At 45.5% G+C, this 19,466-nt stretch overlaps 1 protein-coding gene across 1 annotated transcript; it reads left to right on the plus strand.

Annotated features, from left to right (window-relative positions):
* Positions 1-504: 504 nt before the first annotated feature.
* Positions 505-6,394, plus strand: IL36B (interleukin 36 beta). Its single transcript, XM_045827277.1, has 5 exons — positions 505-562; positions 1,382-1,469; positions 2,496-2,603; positions 5,285-5,424; positions 6,173-6,394. The coding sequence occupies exons 1-5, from the start codon at positions 557-559 to the stop codon at positions 6,392-6,394; spliced, it is 564 nt and encodes a 187-aa protein (XP_045683233.1). The 5' UTR covers positions 505-556.
* Positions 6,395-19,466: the final 13,072 nt, after the last annotated feature.

A 19,466-nucleotide genomic window follows, 5' to 3' on the forward strand; every position in this document is an offset into this window, starting at 1 on the left:
GGCCTCTGGTTTTTTTGCATGAGAAATAAAAATTAATGGCCCCTAAAGGGTTGTTGTGAGGATTAAAAGATTAATAAGGTACATCTCTGACAGCTTTAACAAACAGAACAAGCTTTCGATGTTGGTTATGTAAAACTCCTGGGAGAGTTACTTACAAGGAGATGGTGGATGTTCCCAATCAGATGTGAATGAGGTGTGGTTCATGCAGTCGGTGAATCAAGACAGTCACACCTCTGTCCCCAAGGCGGTCCGGAAGAAACTTCTCCTCTGTAACAATGCATCTGGCCTTGGCTGTATTTCATCATGGTTGTCTTTGACACGTGAACTGCTTTGGTTTGAACTGCTTTGGTTAGCACAGGACCCCAGAACGGCCACACCTGTGTTGCCACACAGTCACTCATTGACACTTCACGGGATCTCTATGCTAGACCAGCTTTCTTAACAAAGTGGGCACGCCCAGAACCAGGAAATGACCCTCTTGCCCATTAAAAGGCCCAGGAGTCCTAGACAGCTGGTGTAGTCTGACGTCGGCCCAGGGACAAGAGCATCTCTTGGAATGGAGGTAACTTCTGCCGCTCAGAAGCCATGTGTAGGGCAGCTTCTTTCACTGCTCTGTGTCTCATCCTGAGGAACCTCTGGGGCTGAGGGGCCTGGGGTCTGAGGCACAGGGCATCAGAGGAGCTGGGGCTGTTTCCACAAGCATAGCTGGCTGCTTACTCCCTCCTAGGGATAACAGTAGAATTGAACATGGGGGGCCCTGAGGCAGGGAGAGTGCTGAACAACTGGTTCTCACTGTAGGGAGTCTGTGGTCATTTGGGGGAACTGTCCTGGTTCCCCAACTCAAAGCCCAGAGAGATGCCGTCTGACAGTGAAACATCTAATGGAGCCAGTGGATGTCCATGGATCCATAGAGATGCCCATTTGGATGGGGAATGGGGGGAGATGGGGGTCAGAGAGACAGGCTTGCTGAGAGTTATTTTGAATGTTCAAGCTTGAAGTCAGGGTAATTGGTCACTTACCAGCTGTCGAGGCCTAAATAGAGAATACACACTCCCTTCCTCCTCTAAACCTAGAAACTTGTTGTCCTAGAAGGCTGCTGGGGGATGCTCTGGAATCCCCTAGCAATCCCAGATGTGATGGGTGGAGGGCACCCCAAGGCCATCACAGCCTGGAAAGCCAGGACCATCCAGTCATGACAGAGAAGGAAGCTTCCATTTGGGGGTCTCTGGCTTTGGACTATGCTCTTCCCATCCTTAGTCTCAAATGTGCACCAAGGACAGGATCTCAGGGCATCTTCCTCCAAATGATATTTACACAAATTTATCCAGGTGGATGGGAGAGCAATGAATAACACACTTTTCTTCCTTCCTTCCTCCACAAGACCAGCTGCTCACAATCTCCTGGTGAACACCTACCTGACCTTGTCCTCTTTACAGAAAGCCCTGAAGCCAACATGTCGACCCCACAAAGTAAGTGGCAAATTACAGACCAGCTTGGCAGTCTCTGTCCAGCCTCCCCAAGAACAATAGGGCACAAGGGCCCCTTTCATTTGCTCAGTTATAGTGGTATTTGCTAAAATGTTTGTATCATGAAGCCTACACTTTCATTCTTGTCTTATTACATATATTTGGAACTGTTTACTTATTTTGATAAAGGGGGCAAAGGAAGAAACAAACTACATACAGATGACCCATTGAAATACTTTTGGGTTATTTTAGTACCCAGAGACTATCACTCAGAAAAGGACAAGTCACTGACATCCTAGAAAATCCCTGGGGATCGTGCATGCACATACGTCCTTTCAGACACCTTGATGCACAAACCAGCCCCTGCCTTGGTTCCCCTCCCTTCCTCCTCAGAGCTGTTTTCTCAGAACAGTGAGCCTACCCTAGACATTCAGAAGCCAGCACAGTTGCCTCCCTCATCTGAGGGAGGTATGTTTCAAGATCCCCAGCAGATGCCTAAAATCACAGATAGTGCTGAACCCTGTATGTACCTTGTTTTCTCTCAAACGTGCACACCTTTTCACGCAGGAAATGCTTTACAGCTGCTCTTTGGTTTATCTGAATTGCCAGCATCACTACTCTTGTGCTTTGGGGCCACAGTTACGTAAAATAAGTGTGACTGGAACACAAGCACTGTGGTACCACAGTAGCAGATTTGATAACCCAGAGGGCTATCAAGTGATGCATGGGTGGGGAGTGGACACAGTGTGGACATGCTGAAGAAAGGGATGATTCCCATGACAGGTGGGATGGAGGGGATGGTGTGAGATTTTGTCACACTACGCAGAATCGTATGCAATTTAAAATTTATGGATTGTTTATTTCTGCAAATTTCCATTTAATATTTTTGGACCACAGTTGACTGTGGGTAACTGAAATCAAGGGAAATGAGACAGTGGATAAGGGGGACCACTGTATTAGAGAGTGCAGCTGAGCTCCTGAAGTTTATAACTCCACATGTGTTTTGCACTTTTTGCTGTCATCCGGCAGGTCAGGCCACTCCAGGATTATATAGTATTCGTGATTCTCACCAGATGGTGTGGGTCCTGGAGGGAAGCTCTTTAATCGCAGTTCCTTCTAGCAGCAATGTCAAACCTGGTGAGTGACAATGAAGCCACTGTTACCTGTTTTAAAAAATCCTCACGCAAGGATGTGTTTTATTGATTTGAAGGAGAGAGAGAGAATCAATGGGGTATTGAACCCACAAACTTTAGGTGCCGGGGATGATGCTCCAAATGGCCGAGCCACACAGCCAGGGCCACTGTTGCCTCTTAAAGGGACGCCGGCTCCAGTGGGGATGAGGCTGAGCTTGTATGAGCCTGGTTGTGGCCTCTCCTACTTCTGGGCACCAGCTCAGTGTCCACAAGAGGGGCAAGAAAGGGCAAGGTGGTTCCTGCTCACAAAGGAAACCCTGTACCTAGAAACAGGTGTGAGAGGTGGGCAGCTCCCCTTACCCAAAGAAAATATGATAAGAGGGGATGGCTCATTCAGTCAGCAGCTGACCTTCTCCTAGGAGCTTCTCCTTTAAATTTCAACCATTGCCACCATGTCCTCAGATTGAACACTTTCACACTCCACCACCAAACCTGTGCATTTTCCTAACTTGGTGTCCTCTCCTCTAGGAAATCAGAGAATATTTCTTTCTCCCATCAAAAGTCAATTCATCTCATGTAAATTACGCCTCAATAAAGCTAGGGGGAAAGTCCAACTCAGCTCTTTCCCTTTGCCCAGGACTTCAGTGTTTGATCCCATCTCTCTGTTCCCTACATACCCCACCTTTCTCTGTCTATTGGGTCCTTTCTGACACTGGAAAACATGCTCTGACACAGTATTTCCTGGCTTAATAAATGTTAAATAGCTTCTCCTGATGCCCACATTTCTTCCGACTGTTGTTCTGTTTTCCTATACACAATGTGCCATTCTATACACCAGCCATGGCCAAATTCCACAGAGGAACTGACTATATGAACTGTTTCCATGTCACCTCCTGCTCACGCTTACCCCAAACACTTTCATGTCTAAACTGACCTTTGACCCCTCCCCTTGAGCTCCTTTTTCCAAGGACACCCAGTGTGTTTCTCTGTGCTCACATCTGGTTCTTTAGCCACAGTCAGCACGACTGCTAACTCTTCCTTTCTTGAACACTCTCCATCTTCTCATTCCGTAAGAACATTCTCTTGTGGTCCACATCCTCCTTTCTGATTCCACTTCCTCTGTAAAATGTCCCAGTGCTGGGAACCCTCCGAGCTCAGTATACAGCCACTCTGTCACGAGTGAAGGGGCTGCAAGACTGTCTCTTGGGTTGATAAGTCACCTCTGTCACTCTGGCATTAATGCTTTCAACCCAGATGAACGTTTCATGCCTGTTTAGTGTCCTTTTGGACTCCTCTAACTTTGTCTAGCCTGAGTGAAACTACAGATCTGACTTCTCGGAGCGGCTGACAAACTCACTCTTCCCCATCTCTGTCACCACCATGGTCCTATCCGCTTGAGCCAGGAGCAGGGGAACCCGTGACTCCTGTTTCTTTGGTCTCCAGCCAGTCCATCAGCAAAGACTGATGAGTCTACATGCACAACAGGCCTTATTTCTATGATTATCATCTCATCTGGAGTCCAGCCCCTGCATCCTCACTGCCCCCCATCCTGCCGCGTTTGTGCTGCCTCTAACCGTCCTCCACCAAGAATCACGAGTGACCCTCTTCCTGGGTTAATTGAAGAGTATCATTCCCATGTGTTTGTGATTTGGGGTGGGGGGGTGGGGGTACATAGGAGGTGGGGAGATCCCAGCCTCTGCAGTCATCTTTGAGGCCTTTAACTTAACAAGCTCTTTTCCACCTGTGGCCTTGACCATTCCTTTCCCCGTAATACTTTCCCTCCCAACTCCGTCCCCCACCCTCTATCCCATTTCCTCATTTACTAGCTTCCTCTTAGCTTTAAGGCCCCGGATTGACTTCACCTCTGCAGAAAGGTCTTTACTGGTTTTCCCCTCTAAAGTTGGTCTCTTTCCTACTGTCCCAGGCTTTGGTCGCTTCCCCCAGAGCAGGTATTACAATTTATTGTGGTTCTGGCCATTTCTCTTCTTACAGTTTTCATCTCATTTTCCGTGGGGTCCATGACAAGGTCTGCCTTGTCCTGAGTGTACATTCGAGAATGTGAGAGTGGATAAATTCCCTGCTCCCTGCCCAAAAGGAGCCCCTGCCTGGGCTCCTGGGCTCAATTAGCCAGCAATAAATTCAGCTGATAGTGACATAAACTCAGCTGATTTACCCATGTGATGCAACTTACATAAGATAACATAGATTTCTTTCTCATGTGAAAGAAGCCTGAGCAGGCAAGCTGAGGCGAACGTGGTGAGTCCATGATGCCTTATCAATCTCAAGGCCACCTCAACTCTCACCTAATTGTAGGAAGAAGATACAGGGTATAAAGGAGGAGCTCCTCCCAGCTGAGTTGGCTCCCCTTGAAGAACATTCTGGAAATCCCACAAAACACTTCCACTTGTAGCGCATGGGCTACAACTTAAGTACATGGTCAAAGTTAGCTGCAAGTGTGGTGGGGAATTTTATTTTTATTTTTGGGAAGCTATGTGCCCTGATGACAGCTGGGTTCTGATAGTAAGAAAGAAAAAGGGAAATGAGTTTCTAATTACAACGGAGGGTTTTTAGCACATGGCTAATTGGAGGAGCCTTCCAGGGCAGACCTGGCCACGGGAGTAGCCCAGTGTTAGGCAGACCTGGACTTCCTGCTGCCTGGGGCCTGACATCTGTTTCCATTTCCAGTCGTCATTTCCTCACTACCATGCACAGATGCAAACGTCCCTATTGAAGGAAAAGGCAGCCTGATATACTTGGGAGTCATGGACACAGACCTCTGTTTGTTCTGTGCAGAAACTGAGGGCCAGCCTACTTTGCAGCTTAAGGTGAGTGGTTGTGCAGCTAATGAAACAGTACTATCTGATGAGTACTATGAGACAAGTTTTTATTTCATTTACTGTGTTGCTGAATAAAAATAACATTGTTTCAATCCTGGATTATTAAGTGTAAGGAAGCCTGAGTTGGCTGATCCCCAAATCAACACATGCTACCTCTGGAATGGCTGTAACACTTATTCCACTCTCAGAGTACCCTCTGAACACCAGAAAGGACTCCCACAAGATGCGTGCTTCAGAAAGCCTGGGACTGGTGGCTTTTCTACTCTCCATCCTCTTTAACTGCCTTCTAGAAATCCTCTGAGATGGTGGGATGCTCCCAATTATGCAAAGGCCACCACACACAGAAGAGACAAGGGGAGAATGTTAGTCTGGATCATGTGGATTTCACATCTGTGGTCCCTGCACTGAAAGCAGCATTAGGGGTCATGATGGATGCTGCAATGTGCAAACAAACCCACTAGAGACTGGGAATCCTGTGAACCTGGCCCAAACCTGCAGATGGGTGCCTAACAGGAACACCTACGAGATAATTAACCCCGCTTTGTTTTCGGGGAAGATGGTGTTGTCTCGAAGAATCAGAAGCACCTGGTTTGGGGAACCAGCATGTTGCCTATCCTGACACCTGTCATCCTCCTCTTGTCCCTCCCTTTGGGGAAAGCAGTCACTCCCAAGGCTGAATTAGTTTAGCTCCCTCCTCCCAGTAATCCTGTCTAATAGGCCTCTTTCCTGCTCCTAGGAGAAAAAGATAATGGACCTCTACATGGAGAATGAAGCGCAGCTGCCCTTTCTCTTTCTGCACAGCATAGAGGGCTCCACCTCCACCTTCCAGTCGGTCGCCTATCCCGGCTGGTTCATAGCCACTTCCTCTGAGGTGGGACAGCCTGTCATCCTCACCAAGGAGAGGGGCAAAACTTACAACACCAACTTCTTTTTCAGTTCTTGGACGGGATTTCAGTGAATCCCACCTGGGTCTGGGGTGGCTGATTCGGAGACAGAGGATCAAGCAGTCAGAGAACTTTCTAGGTCATTGTTAGAGACCACGGAGCACTGATGCCCACCTCATGCTCAGCACCCAAAACCGCCTCCTCTAGGCACACACTGGCACACCACACCCAATGCTGGAGCGTCACCCCCATATGGAACCTGAGAGTCACTTTTCATTCTTGCCTGATCTTGTCCCACCATCCACGCAGCGGCCAAGTCCAGTTAAGTCGACATCTCAAATGCTCCTCCTGACAACCTGTGGCCCAGAGATGATATTTCATGTAACTCTTTCAATAAAAATGTTTTTTATTAACTGTATGCATGTTCATTATAAGTATTGTAGTATGTACTCCCAACGATAAATCTAAAGGGTAAGACAAATGTGAAATGTAATTTTACATGTCAATAATCATGATGAATTTTTAATATCATTAGTTAATAATTTGACACATAATCTATACTTTAGTTAAGATTAATTGTTTAACAATAAGAATGCAGATCAATCCATGTTTCGAAGAATCACTTATATTGGTTTGAATTTTTTTTCAGGCAGCTCCTTAGAACTCATTGTATTTTCCTTGTTTTTACTTTCTAAAGTGGCTGGCAGTAGGAGGGCCCCTGTGAGATTTTCTTGTTATCATTCATACTTCTTTGAATTTTAGTAGAACCTTTGATCTTTATGGGGATGCTTTTAAGCCCATTGTCTACTTTGTGAGGGTTACTTCAGCTGAAGCCTGTAATAGAATCTACAGATGCACTTCACCAATCACATATGAACCTGAGTGTGAGCACGACAGGCTCTTCCCTCAGGAAACATTGCCCTTCTCTGCATGTGACAAGTGGAGTTGTCAGGTTTTGCAATGGGTACCTATTGCTAACTAAGTTCAATTTCTTAGCCAAGCACAATCTGTTCCAAGACCTATCCTTCTGGCATTACCATCTGTTGCTTCACTGCCCATGAGTCTTTGGGATAACACCTTGAACCTCACCTTATACCCTGTTAGCCTACCTTTTTCTCAGTCATTGCTGTGCTTTGAGAACTTTTAACCTGACAGCATGTCATCTTGGCTGCACCAACCATCTCTCCCTGCTCTGGGGCACCTAGGACACCTGGAGAAGGATACTTGCAGGGACCTGCTTGGCACTCATGCATGCACGAGAGCTGCTCCAGAAGAAACCTTCACCAATCGGAGATGGGAGTGGGTGGGGAAATTCTACCTCTTCCAGCTCTCCAGTAGGTAATTCTGAGATGCATTCTATCTACATGATCCTCAGAGAGTCCCAGCAGGACTGTGTCATAGTCTCCCATGGCAGTCTAAGCCCAGGAACACACCCTTGCATTGGCTTCCCTGCTTCAACTCCCCCAGCTCCCACTCCTGTTCCCTTCAGTCATTCTTCATCATCTTGCAGGCAAATCCTTTTCTCAGGCTCTGCTTTCTGGTGTAAATCTAGGCTGAGGTAGATTCAGTCAAAGCAACTTCTTTTCTCTACCAGCTACTTGAAGCGCATTGGCTTTCTTCCCTCCACACCTTCTCTCATGCAAACATCTCAAACACTTTCATCCCTGTGTATCTCACCTACGCATGTCTCTCACATCCTACATTGGTCTGAAGTGTTTAGAGGTCTCTCCTTAACACCCCAACCTCATGCAACATCTTATTTTCTTTGAAGTCCATTGCATTTTGCCTTAACATGCAATATTTCTTTTGCTGGACTTGGTGGTAGAGCTTTTCCCCCTTGCCTTGGCCCCCTTGCTCTCTTCCTTTCAACCAAATTCTAGGTACACAGAGAGCAGAGATTGTATCTTTTAAGTCTATTTACCCCCTGTAGGTGTCAACTATTACCTCTTATATAACAGTTTCTCAAAAAATATTGTAAATACATTCTTTATTTTCAACAGACTGACAATCTACCCTTCAATGTGGCTTTTTCAATTTATATTCCCAACAATATTTATCCTTCTCTGCTCAAAGCTTATTTTTAAATTAAAAATCATTGTTCGTCCAATGTATAGAGAATAATATCTTGTTATTTTAATTTGTTTGCCTCTGATTACCAGTAGGCCATTCACTACTCAGTACATTCCAGTCTCAGCATCTAACTTCACCAAAACCTTTCTTTTGAGCATCACCAGTGACGCCTCTGTTGCCAAATCCAGTGGACACTCTGCTGCCCTCATCTTAATCAGTGTTGGACATAGCCTGCTGCTCTTCCTCATTCTTACACTCATACTCAGTGGCTCTGTGGCCAGTTGTCCCTCATTTTCCTCAACCCCAGTGTCCTTTCCCTCTCACTCCTCTTCTCTGGGTCCTCCTCATGTGACTTCAAAGGTTGAAGTTCCTCAGGGCTCATCTTCAAGTCCTCTTCTCTTCTATGCTGTCTCCCCGGATGACATTATTAGATCTCATGAATGGAACATAGTTCAGATGGCTGGTGACAGTTTGGTCTTATCCAAGGCTCCTGTTGGAACACCAGTTTGTATTGTTTCAGAGTGTGCAGATTTAATATGTCTTAAGTAGTGCCCTTGACCCTTTCCAAACATACCCAATTCCCACACCCAATTACTCAACAGAGAAACTTAGGACTCACCTTTGATTCCTCCTTTCCTGAAGCCCTATATCTATCCCATCAAGTCTATCTCCAAAGACGTCTACCTTCAAAATATACCTCAACTCCACCCATCTCTCTCCAATGTCCCTGCCACTCATCACTGCATGTAAGACAACCACCGTCACTCACCAGACTGTAAGTCAGCATCCTGGCTGGTGCCTCCATCCATGCCTCCAACTATCTATTAAATCCATTCTCCATGAGTCAGCCAGGATTATCTCCATAAGTGGAAATTCAACTGTGTCATTCTAATGTTTAGTCACCTCCAATGCTTCTGTTTGCACGTACAAGGAAATGCAAATTCCCTATCTCTGTCTCCAACACCCATTCCAGCTCTTACTTTCCCTCCATTGCTATCTTCGGCCATGCCAATCCATCAGTTTCTTGAACGTTCCAAGTTCTTTATAACCCCAGAACCTTTGCATATGCCATGCTCATGTATATTCCTATTACCTGTATTAGTTTCTCTTCAGTACTTGCCTTTCTGGACTCTTTGTTACTTTTTCATACGTCACCTCCTCAAGAGGCCTTTCATGCAGCTGTCCCCTCTCTGCACTCTGACTTGTGATCTTTAACAATTTATCTTTGTGGACTCTCAGCTTCATCTCCTCTACTTGAGTAGAATGCTGGGCTCTGCCTGGGTTTCTCTTCCAAAGGATCACTGTCCTCTCCTGGCTGATGCCCAGTGCTCTCAAACCATTGTTTCACAGGTTTTATCCTTTTGTTTTTGTAGACTCAGGTAGGAAGTTGAATTGGTTCTTATTACCACACCTTTCTGGAAGCAGATACAGGAGTCTCAGATTAGCTTCTGGGTGATCCAGTACAAGTTAGGCTTTTTTTTTTTAAATCAATTTGGCTATTTATTGAGTACCTTTTGTAGATATGGTTGGGGTGGGGATGAGGAATACAAAGATGAGAATTTTTTGGGGGGGGAGGGAAGGGAGAGGGGGAGAGAGAGAGAGAGAGAGAGAGGGAGAGAGAGAAACATTAATGTGCGGTTGCTGGGGGTTATGGCCTGCAACCCAGGAATGTACCCTGGCTGGGAATCGAACCTGGGACACTTTGGTTCCCAGGCCACGCTCAATCCACTGAGCTACGCCAGCCAGGCACAAGTTAGGCTTTCAATGTGTCGGATGAACTAGTCTTCTCAGGACTGGACTGTGTGGCTGCAGAGATAACTCACATGGACAAAGGCCTTACCAGAAATACCAGAGCAAAGTTAGGATGCAGGGGATAATTCCAACTGATGTTCATAGCACAATATAGCTTTCTGGTCTAATATACATAAAGCCCATAAAATTGGTCCCAAGTTAGGTATTGTAGAATATAACATGCTGAATAACAAACATAAATTAATTTTTTGAATATGTATACAAAATTTAAGTTAACCATTAGAAGAATAAAAATGGAATTGTATGCCTCTGACACTTAGCAGAAAATTAAGTGAACCCCCCAAAAAAGAGAGAGAGAGAATAAATCAAACAAAAAGCATAAATGGAACAAAACCAAAATTATGGGAGACAGAAAACCTAAACTAAAATGACAAAATAAGCCCAAATATATTAGTTATCCCAATAAAAGAAAATGGATTAAATTTATTAGTCAAAGTGGGACACTTTTAAAAAACACATGTAAAGACAGACTGTTAATACTTATGTTGAAATAACAGGGGTAATCCTAAACTTTTCCCAACAAACTGGACCATAACAAAAAGCAGACAGTGTTTGGTAGGGATTAGGGGTTGGGGTGGAGGCCAGATGTGGCTATAAAGGGGGAGTGTGACAATGGAATAGTTCTGTTTCTGTATTGCATGTTGTTGTACAAAACTATAGTTGGAGAATTCAACATTCCTTTCTCCATCATTACTAGAACAAGTAGAAAGAAAATCAGGTAGAAGAGACCTAAAAAACACTGTCAACCAACTAGACCTGTTTGACATTTACAGGACTGCCTACCCCAAACAGCTGAATACACTTTCTTTTTCAGTGCACACAGAATAGTTACCAAGGTAAGTCATATTCTGAGTTGTAAAACATATCTCAATAAATGTAAAAGAATGGAGATTACACAACATGTATTCTCAAACCACACCTGAATTAACTAGAAGTCAATAATACTTCAAAGCTTACTACAAAGATGAAGCAATCAAAATGGTGTGATACTGTCATAAACAGAGACATACAGGCCAGTGGAATGGAGCGCAGAGCCCAGAAATCAACCTGCACATACGGTCCCATGATTTTCACCAGAGTGCCATTCAATGGAAAAAGACAGCCTCTTCCACAAATGGTGTAGGGAAAACTAGCTATCAACATGCAAAAGAATAAAATTGGACCCTTATCTAATTAACACCATGTACAGAAATGAACTGAACATGGATCAAAGACCAGAATGTAAGAGCTACCCAATAAATCTCTTAGAAGAAGACCTAGGGGAAGAGCTTCATGTCACAGAGTTTGGCAAGAATTTCTTGGATATGACAGGAAAGGACAAAAAAAAAAAAAGAAAGAAAATAGATAAATGGGGCTACATCAAAGGACACTGTTAAATGTCTTTTGAGTGAAAGAATGAAAAGCCTTTCAATAATTGGGAATCATATATCTGGTAAGATGTTAATAGCCAGAATATATAAAGAACTCCAACAACTCAACAACAACAAAACAAACAACCCAATTCAAAGACAGGCAAAGGACTTGGACAGTTTTTTTTAATTTCTCCAAAGAAGACATATAAATGGCCAATAAGAATTTGAAAAGATGCTCAACACACTAGTCATTAGGGAAACACAAATCAAAACCACAATGAGAGACCATCTCACACTTGTCAGGATGGGGATTAAAGACAACAACAAAAAAGTGTTGGTGGGAACGTGGAGAAATTTGGACCCTTGGCATGGTTAGTGGGATTGTAAAATGCAGCCACTATGGAAAACAGTTATGATGGCTCTTCAAAATATTAAACATAGAATTACTATACAATCCAGCAACCCCAGTTCTGGGTGTACACCGAAAAAGATTGAAAGCAGGGACTTAAACAGGTATTTAAACCCCTATGTTCATAGTGGCATGATTCACAACAGCCACAAGGAGGAGGCAACTGAAGTATCCATTGATAGATAAAAGGAAAAATAAGGTATGGTCTATCCATACAATGGAATATTATTCAGCCTTATAAAGACAGGAAATTCTCATACATGTTACAACATGGGTGAGGACACTTTGTTAAGTGAAATAAGCAAGTCACAAAAAAAGTATGCTGTATTATTCTACTTATATGAGGTACTTAGAGTAGTCAAATTCAGAGACAGATATAGAATGGTGGGCGCTAGGGGCTGGGGGAGAGGGATGAGGAGTTATTTTTTAATGGGCTCAGAGTTTCTGTTTTGACAAATAAAGGTTCTGGAGGTGGATGTTGGTGACAGCTGCACAACAATGTGAATGTACTTAACATCACCAAACCCTATTGTGTGTTACCATAATTAAATATAAAAATAATAAAAAAATAGAAAAGACATATGTACAAACATCTATGTAATCATTATTATCAAACACACACATAAGATATTAATTAAAAAGGAAAAAAACAGTCCTCATTCTTGAGGGGCTCATGGAAAGGGATGATTCCACCCCACTGGTGCCCATGTCACCAACAAAAGGAAGGCTGGGCCTCCTCTGGGGGAGCCTGTGCAGCTCTCCTTGCCCTGAGTGGTTCTGCTGTGGGGGCTCACTGCTCCAAGTCCTTTGTGGAAAGAGGCAGGCAAACAGGAGGAAACACTTCATAGATGGTCAGGTAGATGTTTGCCAGATGTGCATGCAGTGTGCCTGCCCCACCCAGCCTGGCTGAGAGCGCCCTCCCTGGTGGGCTCATAGCTGTGCACACAGAGCCTGTGCTCTGGCCAGGATTTCATGCTCCAGAATCTGGCCCAAGTCCTACCTTGAGGTCCACCAATGGCCAAACCACATAACCCCAGGAGGCGAGTAAGTCCTTGGGCTCTGGAGGCCTCTGAGGTACAGCTGAAGGAGATTCCTGGATCTTTCCTGGAGGGTCTCTCTCACCTGGATCCAAAGGGAGGGGGTTACCAGTGGCTCTGGCCCTGCCCTTAGTGACTCAGTCTGGAGAAATTGTCTGTAGGTGTGACATACAGAGCCTCACCCCACCCTGTGGGTTACACAGCACCCCATCCTAGCTTATAGAACTGGCCCTCCTCTAGCCCCCATCCCTTAGTACGGAGCAAACCCATCTCTGGCTGAGCCCCTAGCTGCTGGGCCCTGACCCACAGATTCCCTGTTATTTCACAAAGATTCCATGTTTCTCAAAAGTGCTACGAGCAAAGTGACACTTGTGCTCTGTTGCTCCCCACAGTGACCCAACAATGTGGTTGGAGTTGGAGCAGAAAGTCTGTGTCTACTCACAGCTCCGTGGAGGCCACGTGTCTGTGCATCATGGCCATCTCTCCCTTGCTGGGTGTTTTATGCCAACAAATCACTGCAAGGAGTGGAAGTCTCTGGGTCCTGAGGTGGGCCACACTCTATCTTGGTGGAGCCTGTCTCTGGACTAACTCTGCTGGTTTCCACGGTCTTTCCTGAAGCCTGTTCTTCTCAAGAAACCATTGGTCCTTGCTGCACACAGGCTTCTGGCAGGGAGATCACCAGCCCCCACTCTGCCCTCCATCCCTCTAATGCTGGAACCTGTAAGCTTTACGTGGCATATTGGTTCACAGCGGGGAGTGGGGTGGTCAGTGTGTAATTTAACTGCCAGGGCACCAACACCAGGTACATCCCTTACTAGTTTGGACCTTGAGTGGCTTACCCTCTCCAAGCCTCATTTTGTCCTATCAGTGAGATGGGAGGAGAATAGCACTTACCTCACAGGACTGTGGTACAAGGTGGGTACCACTTTTGAGACAGTGAATGTACAGCACATGTTGACCTTTCTTGTAAGTACAATAATTTGAAAACCCCACGGCATACGCTGCAGCCATCCAGCCAGGCTGGGCCGGCCTCCTCCCTCTCTGAGTCAGCTGAGGCATGTTAGCAAGGGCTTCGTCCTGCACTGGTCTCGGATTTAGGTTGGTGTAAACCTGGCTTCTGCCACATTCTCTGTGCCCTCTTGAATTGCCTGGGATGAGTGCAGGAGAAAGAGACACACGAAGGACAGGGAGCCAGTGTCACTTTGTGCTAAGTGCCGACTCTGGTCTTTACAGCCTCTGACTCAGCTCATCCTCCTGACAGCCCAGAAAGGGGGACATGACTGTCCTCTCTATGGAGAAACAAAAATGAGGCTCAATAATTCATCAAGTCAGAGAGATGGAGCAAGTTTCCCCAGGCCATGCAGCTGACAGCGACAGCAATGACGGCATAGCTGACAGGTGGGCCCCGACTGCGTGCCAGGCACTGCTCTCTCACAGGTGTCGACTCACGTCAGCTTAGCAACCACTCCTGAGGAAGGGCTGTTTTTACCCCCACTGTATAGATAACTACAAAACACAGACAGCCTAAATAACGCGACCAAAGGCACACGCTAATAAGTGACAGATTTAGGACTTGAATCAAAAGAGTTTTGACGAGTGTTCAGCAAACTTTCTTTTTAAGAGAAAGGGCCATTTCTGTCACTAATATCAGCCCTGCTGTTGTGGCACTGATGCAGCCACACACTGTGGAAGCAAATGAGCACAGCTGTGTTCCAATGAAACTTCACTTATACAACAGACAGTGGGCCCATTGTAGCCTACAGGCCACAGTGTGTCCACCTGTGCCCTTAATTCTACATTAAGAGGATGAGGACCCAGAAACATCATAGCTGTCTGAGAAACAAAATCATAATTGTGAACAATATGTTGACAATTCTCTGGTCTTGTCAATGTGATACAGCATACAGTTCACTAGTGATGATGCAACATGATTTATGGAAGACAGACTGTATAACAGGTACTACCTTCCATGCTTGGAATACATCACCAAACAGAATCGACAGGACACACCTCCACATGAGCTTATCTTCCAGCAGGGATGGCGGGGGAGCTGGTGAGTAATGTTTATCACAAACACACACAACACACAGCTGAGTTATGCAATATGCTGATAAGTGCTGAGAGGCCGGGAGAGAAGTAGATCACAGTAAAGGGTGTGGGAACAGGAAGAGAGGCATGGGATGGTGATGCAGGTCTCAGTGAGAAGGTGACATTTAGGCAAGACTCTAAGGAGGTAAGAAAGGAGCAACGCAGGTATCTTGGCAAAGAGCTTTGCAGGCAGAAGGGAGAGCCAGTGCAAAGGCCCTGGACTGAGAGCAAGAGGCCTTTGTGTCCTGAGAGCACTGCACAGGTGGTGAAAGAATGAGGCCAAGAGCTAATGAGAGCCTGATTTGAGAGGTCTCAAAGCAGGGTGAAGATGTGCCTTCTGCTCTGAGACATGTGGAGCAAAGGGGTGATGCAGTCTGACTCAGGTTGTGAAAGGATCGCTCTGACTGCTGTGTTGTACCTCAGGGTCAGTAGCTTTAACTTAGGTTTCCTGGATTTGGTCCTGACTCTGATACTAATTTCTGGTCTTCCTAATAACAGGCAACATAATTAATCATTCTATGCTGGGTTTCCATATCCACAAAACATAATAATAATATTTACCCCACTGAGCAGTTATAAGTCTAAAATCAGAAAATTCAGGCAAACCACTAGACAGAGTTCTAGGGACATAGTGAACACCACATGAATACTAGTTATCCTAAGTATTATAAAATTTACCTTTCTAATAAAAATGACTATTTTTCTATAATGAGCTGTTTGTGAATGTGTGCCTCTACATGACACAAGTGTGGACATGTGGGCTGTGTGAGTCCTCACCTCCACAATGACAGCAGGTGCCACCTCACCTCCAGGCCCTGCCACTCACGAAGGGTGGTAAGAGGTCACTGTGGGGCAATTACCCTCTGTAGACTGGGACAGCTTCTGGCACCTCTGCAGTCACACAGACATCCCATGAGAAGTTGAGATGTTTCCCAAGAAGGGAGGGTACCCACTGAAGACTGTGGGGGATGAGGAAGCAACAGGAGGAGAAAGTGCCAATAGTGGCGACCAGGTGTGCTAGTTCCCAGCTACTGTATAACAAATATCCCAGACTGTAGCAGCTCAGAAAACAGCAAACCTGTATTGTTTCATGGGTTCTCAGAGTCAGGCATCATGGCAGGGACATCAGCTGGGGGTCTGACTTGGAGTGTCTCTTGAAGCAGCAGATGTCAGTCAGGGGGGCAGCATCCGAGGTTTGACTAGGGCTGGGCAGGGGACAGGTTCTGTGTCTATTGCTCCCTCACATGCTGTTGGAAGAGGCCGTAGTTCCTGACTGTGTGCGCCTCTCGACAGGCTGCCTCACTGTCCTGAGAACATGGCAGCCAGTTTCCCCCCAGTAAGTGATCCCAGAAAGATGAAGCAGGGTCTACAGTGCCTTTTAGGATCTGGCCTGAGAAGTGGTACCCTGGCTCCTCTACCACATGGCATGTTCTTCAGAAGCAAGTCACTAGGTTCAGCTTACACTCAAGGAAAGGGACTCAAGCTCCACCTCTTGAAGGTCAAGTATCCAAGAATTGGTGGACATATTTTAAAACCACCACACAGGGTGTATGAGCTTGGGGCACAATAACATTGTCTTTATGTAGTGCCAGCTTAATTTTCAGAAAGTTTAAAACATGACTCTCATGCAAACACATAGTGAGGACACATAAAGGTTTACGATTATTAATAAATGAGGAAGCAGCAGAATGATACAGTAGATTTAAAAGATAAGCCAGGAACAGAGGATGAAATGTGGAATAGTTTGGCTGACTTAGATTTTAAAAAACTGCTTAATGAATTGCAAGGCGGTAAAAGGCACCCTTTGGTGCTGTCTTTTCTATAAGGCAGTCATTCAATTGCAAATTACCATCCTTCTTTTAGTTCAAATCCAGCTTCACAGAGTCTGGTATCTAATACAAAGTATTAGTAAGTTAGAAGAAGGTGTGCTCCCTAGTGAACAGAGTGACTTCTGGTGGGCTGCCTGACAATGCTCTAGTGTGATGCATTGGGCACACGCAATGATCATTTTGTCATATTTTCAAGTTTGGAGAACTTTTCTTAACAAGAGTTTGTTTTATCTTTCTCACTTTCACCTTCCTAGCTCATTCATTTGTCCATATTTGTCTCCACTGAAGTGCATTACAGTGTAGATAGCTCTGGCAGAGGCCTGCCCAGCACCTCAAGGAGCCCACTGGCCTGGGGTTGGGAGAGGGGCGGGAGGGCGGAGGCGTGCACCAGCATCTTTCTTTAATAGGCAGAAGGAAAAAAGTTCTGTGAAGCTGCAGGTTCACTAGCATCAGGGGCTCAGAGAGGGCAGCCTGGGCAGACAGCATTTTACCTTTCTAGGTGAAATAATGTCCACTTCTCCAAAGTCATTTTGCAAATAAAAGCCTGTTTGCTTAAAGTCACTTTGCCTATAGACCAACACCTTTGGGAATTTCTTTCTGTTTTTGCTTTTGTTTTTTTGCAACTATTTGCAATTATTGTCATTTTTTAAAAGATTTTATTTATTTATTTTTAGAGAGGGAAGGGACGGGGAAAGAGAGAGAGAGAGAAACATCAATGTGTGGTTGCTGGGAGTCATGGCCTGCACCCCAGGCATGTACCCTGACTGGGAATCGAACCTGTGACACTTTGGTTCGCAGCCCATGCTCAATCCACTGAGCTACGCCAGCCAGAGCACTCAGTGTCATTTTTATTTGACCAATTTATGGTTATTTTAATAATTTTGTAATAAAGTAACCTCCACATCTTTTATTTTTCTGAAGGTGTTCATCACATTAATGGCATTATGTGAAAAAGAGAAGACTATTTTCTATCTTTTGAACAACTTGATATTTTATTTATTCTTGAGCACTTTAAGGCTCATTTAGGCCAAAAACCTGAAGACAGTTTTCAAAAACTGTATGTCTTAACAGTAAATAGTTATCAATAGTACTCAAGACATAATTAAATTTCATTATTATGCTTGGACACTTACCTTTCATTCAGCTTGATCATGGAGAGTGTGTGGGTGTATTAGCACTGCCTGAGTCACTACACAGTCACATCGGACTTTACCATTTGGAAAGGAAGAAAGATCAATCACAGAGAGCATGAACTAGATTTTACTTCCTACAGAAACCATTAGACACATGAGACAAGATGCTGACACAAGGATGCCTGTCACAACATCACTTTCAACAGCAAATAATAATAATAACAACAATATAAAGGACTGCTAAGAATTGATTACTGTAAATAAATGATGTTGCACCTATGCAGTGAAATACCAAACAGCTATTGAATGTGATGACATCATGATCTATATTTGGTATGGGAAGATACTGTGCTGCCTTGCTACATGCACAAGCATGCTGGCTGAAGAGAGCGTAGTCCTACATCCAGTCATGTGAAAAAGCCATGGGTAATGTGTCCACGTGCAGAGGAAAAGCTGGGCTTACAAGTTTTCCGATGGTGCTATAGTAGTGAAGACAAATTTTCTTCTTTGCCAATCTAGATTTTCAAGTTTTTCTACAATGGCTATGCAGACTAAACATCCTGTAAGCAGGAGAAAGCAGGAAAGCCCCACCTCTAGGGACTTCCACAGGCCTGAGGGTTTGGGGAAGGAGGGAAGGAAAGAAGGAAGGATGGAGAGAGGGAGGAAGGAAGGCGGTAGTTCTAAAGTCTGCTTTCTGAGCTGCTGTCTGCACTGACACCTTTGGGTTTGGAGGGACCTGAGATCCAGGAACCAAGTGCTCAGGAAGACCTAGGAAACCCCAGGATGTCTTCAGAATTGTTAGAAGGAAGACAGTCTCCAGAACCTTCCTTCCCTGGGAGAGATAGGGTGGTGTGAGGTCATCGTGGGAAACCCTGCTCCTCCCATCTGCAGGAGTTTCAGGCCTCTCCCTAGCATGTTATTAAAGGGCCCGGGCGTCCCTGTGCTCATCCTTGCAGGAGCAGCAGGCAGACACGGTAGGCTCCGCCAGGAGAAAGGAGTGGTCTTAGGTGTCCCTGGGGAGCTAGTTTCATTCTCCCCAGCAGGACTGGGGTTCTCTTCTGACCCCAGACCTAGGACTCCCAGCTCTGTGGGGGCTGTCCACATGATGGGGGGTTGGGAGGCTGCCTGCTACCCAGGTCCCCGCCAGCTCAACTCTGTCTCCTCCTAACACCTGTTGTTTCACAACAGGACAGTCCACACGCTGAAGGTCAGGATGGTTCTGAGTGGGGCCCTGTGCTTCCGGTGAGTATCTGAGCCTCTGAGTTGGCCAGGTCCTGGGGGAAGTGAGTGCCAGGTGCACCTGTTGTCCAGCCTTGTCCAGGAGGGGGGGACCTGGACCAACCGAGCTGCAGCTCCCCAGTTTAGATGGGCAGGTGGGTAATTGTGAACAGCCGCTAGCTGCCCTAAGAGAAATTC

The sequence above is a fragment of the Phyllostomus hastatus genome, unplaced genomic scaffold (genome assembly GCF_019186645.2).
Source record: "Phyllostomus hastatus isolate PE091 unplaced genomic scaffold, TTU_PhHast_1.1 phas_scaffold_78, whole genome shotgun sequence".
Taxonomy (NCBI): Eukaryota; Metazoa; Chordata; class Mammalia; order Chiroptera; family Phyllostomidae; genus Phyllostomus; species Phyllostomus hastatus.

Bases quoted from the DNA above. Each gene is read 5' to 3' on its own strand.
- IL36B (XM_045827277.1), top strand. The intron at 1,470-2,495 runs GTAAGTGGCAAA...GTCATCCGGCAG, and splicing joins CAACATGTCGACCCCACAAA to GTCAGGCCACTCCAGGATTA. The intron at 5,425-6,172 runs GTGAGTGGTTGT...TCCTGCTCCTAG, and splicing joins AGCCTACTTTGCAGCTTAAG to GAGAAAAAGATAATGGACCT.